Source organism: Seriola dumerili, unplaced genomic scaffold (genome assembly GCF_002260705.1).
Source record: "Seriola dumerili isolate Sdu_G_001 unplaced genomic scaffold, Sdu_1.0 BDQW01000415.1, whole genome shotgun sequence".
Lineage (NCBI taxonomy): Eukaryota > Metazoa > Chordata > Actinopteri > Carangiformes > Carangidae > Seriola > Seriola dumerili.
Window position 1 is genome coordinate 207844 of NW_019174670.1, and position 15139 is coordinate 222982.

General features: G+C 39.4%; 1 protein-coding gene across 2 annotated transcripts; it reads left to right on the plus strand.

Annotated features, from left to right (window-relative positions):
* The first annotated feature begins 7193 nt into the window (after positions 1-7193).
* nudt17 (nudix hydrolase 17) lies at positions 7194-10886 on the plus strand. Of its 2 annotated transcripts, none has more exons than XM_022761578.1 (9): positions 7194-7231; positions 7771-7864; positions 8066-8182; positions 8367-8550; positions 8672-8697; positions 8886-8978; positions 9634-9732; positions 9929-10062; positions 10348-10885. In XM_022761578.1, the coding sequence occupies exons 2-9, from the start codon at positions 7790-7792 to the stop codon at positions 10511-10513; spliced, it is 894 nt and encodes a 297-aa protein (XP_022617299.1). In that variant the 5' UTR covers positions 7194-7231; positions 7771-7789; the 3' UTR covers positions 10514-10885. The 2 variants fall into 2 exon arrangements, with proteins under 2 accessions (XP_022617299.1, XP_022617300.1); XM_022761579.1 differs by having other exon boundaries at positions 7197-7227; positions 10348-10886.
* Positions 10887-15139: the final 4253 nt, after the last annotated feature.

Sequence of the window (15139 nt, forward strand, 5' to 3'; positions counted from 1 at the left end):
AACATCAGAACAACAGAACATCATCAGAACAACATCAGAACAACATCAGAACATCATCAGAACAAGCTGCTGCCTCGACTCTGGTCTAGGGAGGTTCATAACACAGAGGCCGCTCAGCTCAGGGCCACACTGAGAGTCCTGGTTCAACGTCAACTACTGTAGGTGAACATGTATTGTTGAGGTTCCTCTCACAGGTGTGGACAGGTGCTGTGGCATGAAGAATACCCTGATGAATCCTGAGTGGATCTTCCCATCACATCGTCTCTCTGACTTCAGGCTCCAACAACCGGTTCAGTGGAGGATCTACCGCCTCTTTAACAGCTGCTCCGCCGCCATGACTCCGCCCCTCACTCCCAGCTAATCCAAATATGGTCAAAGAGGAGGGGTGTGTGGAGCCAGTTTGTAACAAGGAAATGCTCATCCACCTGTCACTCAAAGAGGCCACGCCCTCAATCCTCCATAAGTGTAGTCCTTAATAAAATGTAAACAGGTGAGTTATATAAACAGGTGTCATGAAGGAGGAAATTAGCTCTAGAGACCAAAACAGTTTTTGTACCAGGCTGTAAACATGTTTATTTCTGCTGTAAAGTTGGACATTTTAACATGGGAGTCTATGGGGACGGACTCACTGTTGGAGCCAGACTCTAGTGGTCATTAGAAGAACTGCAGCTTTGGTGGTTGATACTTTTAAACCATCAGTCACACCGACCCTCCTGTTCTCTGAGTGTGAACCGTTTCCATCATGAGTCTCATCCATTAGCTGCTACTGCTTGTTCTATAGTTATTGATTTTTTCAGAGATGAAACTGATGCTGTAAATCAAATCAACAAGGAGGAGGAGGAGCAGGAGGAGAGACAGGAAACAGACCGCACCCTGGTCTCAGACGGATCAGGACTAAAGGACTCTCTACAGCTGAGCTGATCAGTACGTTTATCCAGGTGAGCTGCATGACATCTGATTTTAAATAAACTGTAAATCTGCTCATCAGATAAGATAAGAACCTTTATTGATCTCATGAAGAAGAAATTCAAATTGACACAGCAGCACAAGGGGGAAATATAATCCAGAGATAAAATAACAATAGAAACAGAATCTAAAGTAAATAAGATGAATTAGAAATACTACATACACTAATATACAAATGCAGGTAGGCATTTCTGTATATGTGCAAATATAAAAATATATTGAGAGTTTAGTGCTAGTTTCAGTTTGACCAGATTTAATTGTATATACAGATTTGAGTCTTTAGACTGTGTGTGCTGTTTAAACAGATTATGACCTCCAGTCTGCAGGTTCAGTTTTTATTCATTTCTTTGTTTTATATGATAAAGTCATTAATATTTCGCATGTGTTTATCTGATGTGAATCTGACAGTTTCGGTTACTTTCTGTTTGTGGATCATCTCAGCTGCGCTAACCGTCAGTCTGATTCTATTCATTCACTTTAATGATAACTACGTGGAGCTGAATCTGGTCTCCTACTTGATTTATTGAATCTTTGTTCAAATGAGTCACCTGTCACCTTCATTACAGCTGGATCAGGGAGATTGTTAATTGTTGTTAATTTGCAACTTCTCCACCAGATGGCACTAAATCCAACTCACTGGCCCTTTAACTGTTACTGACTCCTCTCAACAGCCTTGATCTGATTGGCTGACGGCCTCAGCTGATCTGATGCTGTAGTATCTCCTGCTGGGCTTTTGTCAACTGGGCTCATTATAAACAGTTTGATTGTACAGATGATGATGATGATGATGATGATGAAGATCAGTGTAGAGTTTCAGTTGTAGGAAATTAGAAACACTCATTAGACACATTCACATCACTGTGTGTGTGTGTGTGTGTGTGTGTGTGTTTCTGCAGAACAACCAAAGGAAACATGGTGAGTTACTGTTCATCAGATTGACTCAGGCTGAATATGTGATGTCGTTGATACGTCGAGATTTCAACTAAAATTTAATGATAATGTTGAAAAAACTTTGTTCAAAACTTGTATCTATTAACACTTTAATATTTTCTGTATTTGTTTTGCTAATATCTCTCTCTCCTCTCTCGCTCTCTCTTTGTGAACCAACAGGAGGACATGAAAACCTTCGGGGTGAGTTCTCTGCTGCTCCAGGTCTTCATCATCAAATCCTCTAATAAGACAATAATTATATGAAAGATAATTAAACTGTTATCAGACAATTTATCTGCTCTGACTCTTGAACAGCAGCAGCAGCAGGATGAACATGAACTCACTCATTTCACTGATGATACATTATTGATGTATGATTGGTCGTCACTGAGATGTTTAATGGAACCATTATCTTAATGGACAACGACTTCCAGACTGATGATAAACAGGAAGTCAGATGATTTGTTTTCTTACTATCTTACTATCAACAAACTCAAAGCCTCATGGTAACTGTAGTTGTTCCACTACAACAATACAGTAGTTGTAGTGTAATAAAAAACCCACTGACACACCTGTCACTCAAAGCTCCATCTAAGTTTTTACGCCTTAATCTCGCTTTAATGAACCTTTTATTTTGAAAATCTCCCCACAGACTGACAGAAGAAGCTCAGTGACATATGTAGAGACGAGCCACAATGGTGCAATTAAAAACAGCAGGTTTTCATATCATTTAATACTTATAATAGAATAAGAAATAATTATTATTATTTAGTTTCTAAATATATTCTGTTTTATTACAGCACTGTTGAATGTTTGCCATGATATAACTAATAATAATAGACTGAATTAATGAAAGGAAAAAGAAATAATTAAAACAGTACATTTAAATTATTTAGTAACTTTGTGTCACTTAACCTGATCGTTTACTAAAATTCAACATGTTCATACCTGTAAAGTTTTGTGTTAATAATGTCACTCGTCAAACCTGTTGCTTTGTTATGGTGCTTTTGACATTTCTTTCATTTAAAATCTTCAGCAGCACAAAAATCTGACATTTCTACAGTTTGGCCTCAACCATTTAAAGCTTCACTCATCCGAGACACTTTTCAAAACAAAAGTCACAAAGTACTTCACAATAAAAGCATGAAAAAAAACACGATGGAGTATTCAGAATAGAAATAAAAACCACGACATGAGTGAAGGAGTGTACGTGAGTTCGATTTGAACCAGTTTCAAACAATTCTGATATTCCCGCCTTTAGAGCCTGATCAGTAATAACCACAATGTTGTACTGACTTCTAAGTTACAGTGGCAGCCAATGGAGGGAAGCCAGTGCTGGAGTAATGTGCTTACTGCTGCAGACGAGCTACAGATCCTTACAACAGAATTACAACAGACATGACAAGATGGATCTCTGAGTGGATCAGCTGAGACCTGAACTTGTGCTAAACCTGCCCTGATCTTGTCTTTGCAGAGAGAAGTTGGAGGTTTCTCTCCTCCGCATCAGTTCAGCCAGAGTTTGATCACAGCAGCAGCAGCTAGTGGAGGTCAGAGGAAGTGCAGGAACTGTGTTCGTGTCAGTGATGTGTCACTGTTGTGTGGTGTTTCTGTCACTTCCTGTCCAGGCGGTGGAGATGGTGCTCGGCTTGATAGACATCTCTCTGGGTTCAGTTCTGGTTAAGGTGGAAACTCTCTTCAAGAAGCAAATCCTTATTGTTTTCATCACTGGAGTTTGGGTGAGGAGACTGATCCTACTCTGTTCACACATCAGTGTGTGTGCATGTAGCTTTGTGTTAGCATGTGTGTGTTTATACGTCTTAAATTACTGTAACTGAGGCCTCGTTTACGCCTGGTATTAACATGTGATCTTGGTTTTAATAAATGATCTTGTTATTCTGGTCACAGTCTGATCAGATCTCAATATGTAAACCAGACAGAGCTTTAGACATGAGAAAAGAAGGAGAAAATCTCTGTTCCTGGTTGGATTCACTTCTTTTACCTTCAAAAACAAACTTAAGCAAGAAACTGTGAGCCATCTGAGAAATCTGTGATGACATTTTTCACATTTCTATTAAACAGCTAATCGCCAATTAAAAATAATAGTTATTGTCCGAAAACACATTAAGACAATGATACTAAATCATCACTACATTACTAAGAAAGAAAGACAGAGAGAAAAAAAGATGGAGAGGAGGAAAAACATGAACAAAGACAGAAACCCATTCAGAGTTTTATTTTGAAAGTCTTCAGAACTACAGAAGCTTGCTGTGAGTTGCTTACAGGGCTTTTATTTTGAATATCAAGCCTACTGCAGGGCCCCCTCATGAGCTCCCATTACTGTCTGGGGCCTTTTATTTTGAAAGTTGTTTTGTTTTGTTTGTTGACTGTAAATGTCGACTTGTTTTGCTTAATGTTTTTTTAATTGATGGACAGAGAAACATGTAAACGCAGTGACGAGACGTTTAAGGACCCTCAGTGTTTGACATGTGGATCTTTTCTCTCAGACGATCCTGACTGGCCTCTTGCTGGTGTGTGGGGGCAAGAAACCCTCCTACTGCTGTGTGAGTCCCCCCCCCCCCCCCCCACCTGCCCTACATGTGTAGACGTGTTGTGTTTACATGTAAACTGTAGAGCTGAAATTGAGATCTACATATTCATATATTCATGTAAAATGTGCAGCTGCCTTTGTAAAGTGAGTGTGTAAAGTGTGTGTGTAAAGTGTGTGTGTAAAGTGTGTGTGTAAAGTGAGTGTGTAAAGTGAGTGTATAAAGTGAGTGTGTAAAGTGAGTGTGTAAAGTGTGTGTGTAAAGTGAGTGTATAAAGTGTGTGTGTAAAGTGTGTGTGTAAAGTGAGTGTGTAAAGTGAGTGTGTAAAGTTAGTGTGTAAAATGAGTGTGTAAAGTGAGTGTGTAAAGTGTGTGTGTTTTGTGTTTCCAGGTGAAGTATAACAGCCTTTTCCACATGGCCACACTGATATTCTCGTGTGTAGCGTTCGGTGGGATGGTGACACACATTCCCTACGATGACCGGCGGTACTGTACGAGCTCCTCCTGTCCCTCAATCCACTATGAGACCTCGGTGGGTTCAAAGTGACCACAGACATGGGGTCTGTTGTATTCATGACAAGTGATGCTCATTATTTATTTATTTATTTTAATATATTTTACAACCAACTGATTAATTGAGAAAATAATCAGCAGATAAATGGATAATGAAAATAATCAAGTTGCAGCTTTAAAATCAGTGTCATTATTGATTTGTGTTAGTAACAAAGCATTAAATGTTAGTAAGACAATAGCAGGTTAATTATGTCTCAGCACCTATTAGTAACACATTTGTAACTGTTAATTCATTAGTCAATTAACACATGATAACAATTACTTAACACAATACATTGATTTAATTATTTTCTATCTTGTGAAACACAGTAACAGATTTAACATTAACTGTTTGTAACATAGTAATAACTGTTAGAAGCACAATAAAAGTATCAATTACTTGCAAGTTACGCATCAGATGTTCGTTACATCTTAGTAACTAATGATGGTTCAGTTCAACTAATTCAGTTACTGTTAATGACCCATTATTAAGTTACTAATACAGTTGTAATCTACAATCATATCTAAGTAACTGTTTCATAACACCTCAATAAATGAAATAATATTTTCGTTATTGTTAGTAACATGTTAGTAACAGTTACTAATATGGAAGTAAATGGTTTTGCCGCTCTTTCAGTCGTCTGTCACACAAACTCTCCTGTTCTTCTTCTTCCTCTGTTTATCCTCTAAAGAAGACAATGGTTTTGTAAGAGATAACAGAATGCTTTGACAACAAATAGCCCTGATCTGCTTTGTATTTTTGTCTAAATATAATCCTGTCGTCTCTTCAGGTTCTGGTCAGTGGTATCTTGGCTGTCCTCATCACTGTCTTCCTGGTGCAGGCGCTCATCAGCCTGACGGTCATGCTGTGCGGTTGCTGGTCCCTGTTATGTAAAGATCCAGAGGTACGACGATGATAGCGTTGGATCACCACCAACAAGAAAAAAGCACTTTATATTTGTTTCTCTCTGGCAGTCTCTGACCATCTCATCTGATTTTCTTGCATCCCACAGCAGTCTGAGGAGCCTGAATGCATCGGCAGCACCACCTCCGAGCCTCTCTGCCTCCCCCATCAGCAACAGGTGACAACTGGAGGACAGGCCTGGACAGTCAACTGATGGACGGACTGAATGTTTTTAAATCTACTGAAACTGTTGGTGACACCAATGTATTAAAGTACTGACGTTATCTCAAAGAGTAACTTAACATGAGTGTTTAATATCCTGTAACCACACCCACCGGTGATGTCACAGTGCACTGACAAACCTTGGAGTACACTTCTATATCACTGCTGCAAGAAGTAGAACATGATTTTCAGCTCTTTAGTTCATTTTTAAGAAAAGTGAACATTGAAAATAAAAAAACATTCATTTATTTATTTTTTTGTTACCATTATGCTACTTTATGCATCTACCATTATATTTCCCTGTAACTTACTCCACTAATTTATCTGACTTACTTGTTTCTCGTTATTTTTTTTACTTCAAAATTTCACCAAAAACATATTTTTGTCTTTTGGTTTTTTATTTATTTACTGACATAATCATGTTTTATATGGCAATATTTCTTATTTCACCTTTGTGGTCAAACTTTTGTCAATAAAGTTTGAGAGAAATGACCGAAACAACCGGACGAAAACAACCTTCACATTAAGAGCATGGCAAGACCATTGTGGGAAATACTACTTTACTGAGGTATAAGTTCAGAAAAGTATTACCAGACAGAAAAATAAAGTCATTAAATGTTCTAATAATTTGGATTTGTCATATTTATACAAACTTTCTATCTGTCTTTTTGTAGATTTTTGAGTTACATTTAGAGCCAACATGATTGAAATGCTGCTTTCAAATCTTTGTTCATGACACAAAATTCTGAACCCTTTATTATTTATTTATTTTTTTGTTATTTATTTATGGCACAAAAGTAGTAACATTTTAAAACAATTAGTAGGCCTGTACAAATAGGCTACTGGAATTTATTTGTATGTAATAATATACATACCTATTATTTGTTATTTTTAAAAGTGTAGCATTTAGGTCCCTCGTATTGCTAAACTCCCAAATTAACAAAAAAAGCTAACCCTGGATCAGTGGTTTTATTATTATTATTGTTATTTTATTTTTTTTATCGGTTCCCATGTTCCTAAAATTCGTGGTCTTTTATTTTGAAGTGTGGGACCGGATGTAACTCTCGGCTAAAATGGCGTGAGGACCGTAAGCTGGTGTTTCTTCTCTGTCAGTAGGTTTCTACTGTTTCTACTGTGTTTCTGAACGTGTCTTTTTGTCCAGTTTAACTCGAAACGTGTTCAAAACGAATATTAAGTAGTTAATGTGGAAAAGTCTCCGGTTGGCAGCGTTTTATTTCCGCAGAATGAAGCTTGTAACTGCGTTTAACGTTAGCTTAAGTTCACTGGTGGTGTTTGTTTACACTTCAGGGTTCAGTCCAGCGTGTTTACTTGGTTAGTTAGTTAGTTGGTTAGTTAGTTAGTTAGTTAAACATGAAAACGTTAAATAACTTTGTAGTATGATGAGTGAATATTTTTTCATTCAAGCCTAAACGTAGAAACATCAGAAATCTGCAATAAAAGCAGCAGAAAGCAGCAGTTAAACTGTGCTTCAAACATGTAAAATGAACAGGGCGTTAGCTAATGTAATAAAGATTTATTCTCATTGTCTTCATTTGTTCTCGACCTGAAACTATTATTTTCGCTGGCAATGAACCGATGAATTGTTCAGGCTGTGAAATGTGTCTTCTCCTCGGTCACTCTTGCCTTGCAGCTCAGGTGAGGAAAGCAGCATGGATAAAGTGAGGAGGATCCTGGTTCATGTCTGTAAAGACCGAGCAGCTTCACAACGAGCTCAGTTTGTTCAGGTCAGAGCAGAATGATGCAGGTTCTCTGGGTGATTTCATACACTTAAGAACATTTCCCAAAATGTTGGATTGTTCCTTTAACCAGCTAACAGCACACATGTCCAGATATCTCTTTACTGACTGTTGTAAGATTATACCAGGAGGGGATACCTGGAATCAGTTTGGCTCATGTCATATTTTTTCCTCTTCTCGTCCTGTCAGAGTATAACGGGTCACTTCATGGATGGTGGTGATGATGAGGTGGAGGTGAACTGCTCTCTGGAGAAAAACCAGTTTATTCTTTCCAGAGGAGACAAAGGACAAGGAATCCCTCTGAAGGTCAGACACTAAATATTTACCTCCTGTTTTTAAATATAAGGCACAAAATATTCTATTTTTTTTCATAATAAACTCAGATCCCATGTGCAGTGTTAGTCACGTCCCTCAGCTCTGAGCCCATTGGTTCCTATTGACGTGAATATTTAAAAACACCTCACAATTAACTGATGTGTTTCTGTCCCAGAGACCCGCCTTCTGTCCCATCAAGCACCTGTCAGCCAGAGAGGCAGCTGCAATCCCATTGGACGTTCAGCAGCGTGGAGTTGATGTGGGCGTGGCTATACTCCTGCAGACAGCCAATCAGAAAGTGTTGCTGACTCGACGGGCGAAGGAGCTTCGTATATTTCCCAACGTCTGGGTCCCCCCAGGTCTCTCTCTCTCACACACACACACACACACACACACACACACACACACACACACACACACCTCTGTCAGAGTGTTTTTGTGTTTTCTCATGCTCCTGTCTTTTGGTTTTGCGTCATCAAGGTGGACATGTGGAGCCCGATGAGACGGTAAATAACTTTGTGAACATCATTTTTTGAGACAGCTGCACAGTGTGACTTCTTTTCATTTTAAATATTTAGGCTTTTGTGGCATTCATGCCAGAAAACTAAATACATTTTTTATTGTGTGTGTGTGTGTGTGTGTGTGTGTGTGTGTGTGTGTGTGTGTGTGTGTGTGTGTGTGTGTGTGTGTGCAGCTGCTGGACGCTGGCCTCAGGGAGTTACAGGAGGAAACTGGACTGAAACTTGAATCAGATGAAGTTTGTCCAAAAATACTGGGACTGTGGGAGGTGAGACACTGACAGACAGGAGGGCTGATAGAGAGACGTACAGAGCGATCCAAAGGTTTGAGACCTCTTTCCTCAGACTCAGTGTAGACCTGCTGCATACATCTTTTACAAAGATAAAAAATGGGCTTGTTGTAATCTTTACAGTTATCTCTGTTCACCAAAAAAATCCCAGTCACTGAAATAAGAAGCACAAACATAGAAACTTCATGCCATGGGTTTTTATTATGGCACCACCTCAGAAAGTCAGAGCCCAGGAGGTTTTGTGGAGGAAAAAAGGAATTATTCTCCACGTGTCCTCCTGCGCCCGATAAAGAAACACGGGACAGGAAGTGAAGTAAATGAATAATATGTAGAGCTGTGTTTTCCTCCTCAGGTTTAGCTTTAGTTTGTTCTCAGTGCCATGAAAACGGTGCAGATTCACCATCAACGTGATTGTCATGATTTTTGGATGAATTTATAATCAAAACTCACTGACCTTCCTGAACTGGCTGAGGTTGAGCAGGGGATTGAAAACATGTTCGGTGTATACGAGCTGATAAACTGATGCCATCGCCTCTTCCTCATAGAGAAACACAGAACAAGAGTTATTAATTATTACTGTGGTGTGATTAAAGGTATTGCACTAAAATGAACCCTCTGTCCGTGTGTCTGTCAGTCAGTGTATCCTCCCATGCTGTCCAGAGGACTTCCTCAGAGACATCACATAGTCGTCTACATGCTGCTGCACTCCTCCCTCTCTCACCTGCAGCTGCAGGTACTTACTGACTCACACATGATCTCTGTGACTTCACCGTGAGCGTAAACGTGAATTTGGAAACATTCTCAGTGACTTTGAACTGACCTGGACATGACCTGGATGACTTGGTGACTTGACAACCACTTGTTGAATGTTTGTATGTAACAGTGTAATAACTCGATCGAGCTCCTCTCTTGTCGTCTCGTCCCTGCAGTCGTCTCTGAGCCCGTCTCCAGCTGAGGTCAGCGCGTGTCTGTGGGCCGACAGTCGACTGGTCAGAGCCATTGTGTCGGCCGTGGACGGAGAGGATGGAGAGGTTCGACTGGACGAGCTGCCCAACAGCATCAGGTATCACAGCTGTGACTGTCAAAGAGCCAGTGTTTTAAATTAAAAGCCGGAGCCCTGTCTCTGGACAGAAATTACATCCTCCATTTCACACTGACCACCCACAGTCCAGCTACATACTGGGTTTGGAACTAGTCTCCTTTAAATGTGTGACATTTTTACTCTCATCTTAAAAACCCAAAACAGTATATTACAGTAAGATTATGATTAAGTTGTTCTGATGCTGTTCAGTTCATCTGTGATGTGTTTGACTTCCTCCTGACCTTTGACCTCCTGTTGTGTTTCCAGTGTGTCACAGGTGTCTGCAGACGGAGCTCTTAGTGACGTTACTCTGCCGCTGGAGGTGTTGGTTAGTCGAGCGCCGGCCTGTGGTCCTGATGTGGAGCGGGTCAGCACCGGGACAAAGTTTGCCCTGGAGCTATGGCTGAGGAGCTTGGAGGCACCTGACCCCTGACCTCTGACCCCAACAACCTAACTGTGCAGGCAACAGAAAGGAGTGTTCAGCATCAGAGAAATGACTGTATGTGTAAATGCCACTTAGATTTTTATGTACTTTAAATTCAAGTCTTGTTTTTCAATAAAACAGCTGAAGAAATGACTGAAATGAGTCATTAACCAACACCACTTAGCCTTAATTGGGAATTCTTAGTATCCAATTAACAATGTACTCATGCTGGGTATTTAATGGGATGAATGCAGCATTTCAATTTCATCTTAAGGCAACAAAAGAAAGAAACGTATGAATACAAAGGATGTACTTTTTTCCCAGCAGAAATATTCCTGACTCTAGATGGTCTTTATGTTGAAAAATAACATTAACAGAAAATATAATTTCACTGTTGAATCATTAAAGTATGATAACTTTCTACAATCTTAGAAACTTTCCTTTTGGTGTTTCACAAGAATTTTCACAAGAAGAGGGGGAACTCATGACCCCAGTTTCTCTGCATATGCAATTAAAGATATTTAATATTCTTATTTTGTTACCTAACAGACAGATCCTATTTACATCTGTGTCTTTTCTATCAGCTACTAAATGGACCTTCAAGGTGAAACTGTTCTGTTGAGAAAAGACGAAATACCTCCCACTTCCAGTTTGACTCTATGAATATATTTCTCATGTCTCAGTGTCATTTTCATTAAAACGTCAGATAACTTTGGCAGTTAAACAACAGATACTTAAAAAAAAATCAGTTGCATCTCTTTTCCAGTTTTCATTGTCTCTTTAAGTTGGTGAAACAGCGCCCCCCAGTGGAAACGTCGATTAATGCCGGTAATTGACAACGCAATTTAAGAGTTAGGTCGAATTGTTAAGGTATCTCTGTCTGACTTGTTAGCCATCAGCGATGGCGGGAAAAGTTCTGTTAGCAAACAAACAAAATGGCGGCATCACAGCTAGTAGCGCGGGACATCGTGGGTTTGGAGAAGTTCACCGCCATGAAAGAAAGAAGAACGGACTTTAAATCACGTGAGTAAAAAAACACAATGTGTGCGTGTGTGCGTGTGTGCGTGTGTGCGTGTGTGCGTGTGTGTGTGTGTGTGTGTGTGTGTGTGTGTGTGTGTTTTGTGTGTTAGCTGTTGTGGAGGTTGTCTTCTGTACCGTCAAATCAAGAGTCAATTTTTATTTATTTTTTAATTTTTTATTTGTATAGAGCCAATTCACAACATAAGTTATTTCAAGGCTCTTTCCAAACAGAGCAGGTCGAGACCTTCTCTTTATCATATTGTTTACAGAGACCCAGCGGTTCCCATGGCTGGGATCTGGACTCAGATCATGTTGTTGTATATTATAAATTACATTCTTACACCTGAAACACAAAGTGAGATTAGTGTGTATTCTCGCTCTCTTCAGGTTTAACTCAGGTTCTCTGGTCTCTCCAGTGCTGCCTCACTTTATACCAGGTAGGTTAGGTCCGAGTAGATCATTCATGTGCTGGTTATATCACCATGGTAACCAGGTAGATTACTACAGTAACCGGATAGATCACCATGGTAACCTAGGCTGCATGGGTAACCTAAATAGGCAATAAATGAGTGTGTGAATCAGATGTCTTTGTTGTTCACCGAGGAACAAACTGTTGTGAACATGTTGATGCTCATTAAAGGTCAATCTGACTGACATGTTCATGATACTATGATCACTTTTTGTCACCATAGTGTCACAACCTGCGAGATACAGGCATGAAACTTTACAGGTTTGTAGTTGACATCAAAATTAAGTTCATAATGTATATAATGATAAGGAACTATAAAATATTAGAACTGAACTGAATCAGATATGAAGCTGTTCTCCTCTCTGGCAGCAGAAGCTGTACAGCCCACTCTGGGCTCCGGAAGTTGGTGTTGTTTTCTCTGCTGCAGACCTTCACCTGTGCTCACACCTGACATTTACCTGCAGCACCTGAGCCTTCAGAGCAGTAGGCGGCACTGCAGACCAGATTACAACCACGTCAAATCATAGCTTCAGGTGAGGGTCAGAGATTTCTGTTTGCTCTAGGATTCAAACCACCAACCCTCAGCGGTGATGTCATCATTTCATCTTTTTAGTCAGACAGTGAGATAGTAAAATAAAGAGTGAATTGTCTAAAAGACTCATATTAGCTTCAGATGAACTTCAGAATTCATATTGGACTGTGGACTGTTCGTCTACAGCGCTTTACAAAGAGATTTCTAAATGAGCAGTATGGACAGGAGGAAAAATGACGCTTGTCTTAATGTGAACCTGTCCTTTTAAGTCATTAGTGTAATTAGATTTTTGTTAACGAGGGCCCTGACTTCATCCAGAGCTGCCGGGACTGAAGGAGTCTGAGGCGTTCAGGTGAATCACTGCTGACAGGAAGTGAAAAACAGCTGAGCCCAGTGCTGCTGTTGTGTGACTCTTTGCAGATCGGGACACCTTGTCATTAACTCATGGGTTAAATCTAGATGAGATTTTTTTTATCAGATTATCTTTCAGAAAATTAGTAATACCTTAAAAAACACAAAAACCGCTCGTATAAATGTTTAAAAACAGCAGATGATCATATATAAATATAAACAGCAGACAATTGTTTTTCTTTTTTTTGTAGTATGTTTATGTTTTGCATATTATAAATATATTTCTCTAATCATCAAAAACCATCATCATCATCATCATCATCAAAAATCTATCTATCTGTCTGTCTGTCTTCTGTCTGTCTGTCTGTCTGTCTGTCTGTCTGTCTGTCTGTCTCATAATTCAGTTGCAGTTGTTTCAAACTAATCATAATTCATTTCATATGATAATATAATAATATTCTATAATTTTCTTTCTTTCTTGAGTTTTCAGATTGTATCTGCAGGTCTTTTGACTTCAGTTTCCTCAACAAAGGCCTTAGAATATATAAAATATATTATTGTGATAAAAGTCTTAACTCTTCAGTCCAGCAGAACTAAACCTTAGTTCCAGTTTACCTGAATGTACCTGTACCTGTGTGACCCGCCCACAGACACGTCGGGTGTCAGGTCGTCATGTTGCTGAGGTGAAAGCCGTGAATAAAAAATGAAAGTCAACAGGGTGTTGACAGCAAAGCCAAGCCCCCCCCCCCATCAATCAGTGTGTATTTATACACACATTTTACATCATGTTGAAACTGTGAGTTCAGTCAGTTTAAGGTTTTTGTCTTGGTGTTTCACAGGTTTCTGAAGAGACGATGTTGAATCATAATGTGGCGAGAGAGGAGGAGGAGTGGGTGGAGCTGATGTGATACGAGAAAGCAGCAACCTCCACACCTGACTGTACCAGGCTGACACACCTGTCAATCAAGGTAAACACCATCAAACACTGACAACATGCTGCCCACCCTTTTTTCTTTTGTTCCATTTCCTGTTCTTTCTCTTAACTTCCAATTGCTACTCCCGGCCATAGTAAATACAAGTCATCATCAGTCTTGGCCCTGATTGGTTCACACACCTGCTGTACACAGAGCAGCCGTTAGAGCGAGGAGGTACGTCATGTGGGTTAGTAACTAGATGTGCAGGCGCACGTTTTATGTAGATGGTTAGCTGTAATGTTGATAGTGTTATTGATGGTTTACTCTTCAAGTCTTTCCACTCGGTCACTCTGATGGTTGAAAAATGCACATTAAAAATGTAGTAGCATCCATGACCATATTAATACATCATGTCAGAACACTTCCTGTGGTCATGTTTTGTTAACCAGAGGCTCTACAGTCTGATCAGACAGAGGGCGTCTAAAAGTCTTCTCCTCTCAAACCCAACGAGGCAGTACGTCATGATCTGGTGCTATAATAAAACTGAATTAAAAGCAGCTTGTGACAGAAAACATCACGACCTGTCAGTATCTTTGTCTCTAATTTAAAAAGTGCATTGACTTTGGACATGTAGACAGAAACTGGGGTTCTATTAATAATATTAATATTATTAACATATATATTAATATTAGTATTATTGTTAATAGAACCCCAGTTTCTGTAATAATAATAATCAGGAAGACAAATACATATAAAATGCAAAATGTATATAATAATGTATATGAAATGAACATAAAGATGAATCTAAAATGTAAAATGAGATCAAATGTGGAAAAACACCTAAGAGAAGACAGGATAGAGGAAAGTTAACAATATTAAATAGAGATAAAAACTTGTACCAAGGTTCTTCTTGCTCATAAAGAAATAAGTTTGGAAACACTTAACATTATGTGACATTTATTCAAAATAGTTAAACACAGTTCAACAAAAAAACCCACAGAAATGAAAATGAGACTTGAGATGAGAGAGAGTTTGAGTCTTGCTGAACATTTCTCTCTGTTGGTGATTAATCAGTCTGATGTTGACTGACTCACGCCGCAGAGCCCAGCCCAGTCTTCTTTATATCCATATCAGCTCCATCACCCTCATATCAAACACAGCTCGTACATTCCTCAGCTGCTCCACCTGCCTCCACACCTCCTCCTCCTCCTCCTCCTCCCTCTCTGTCTGTGTGAAGCTCTTTGTGACTGAACGCTTTTGTTGAAGGATAATTAAACCTGGATTTTGGTTGAAAAAGAGGAATCAAACCTGCGACAAAGAAGATCCACTTTCACTCTGGAAAATGTCCT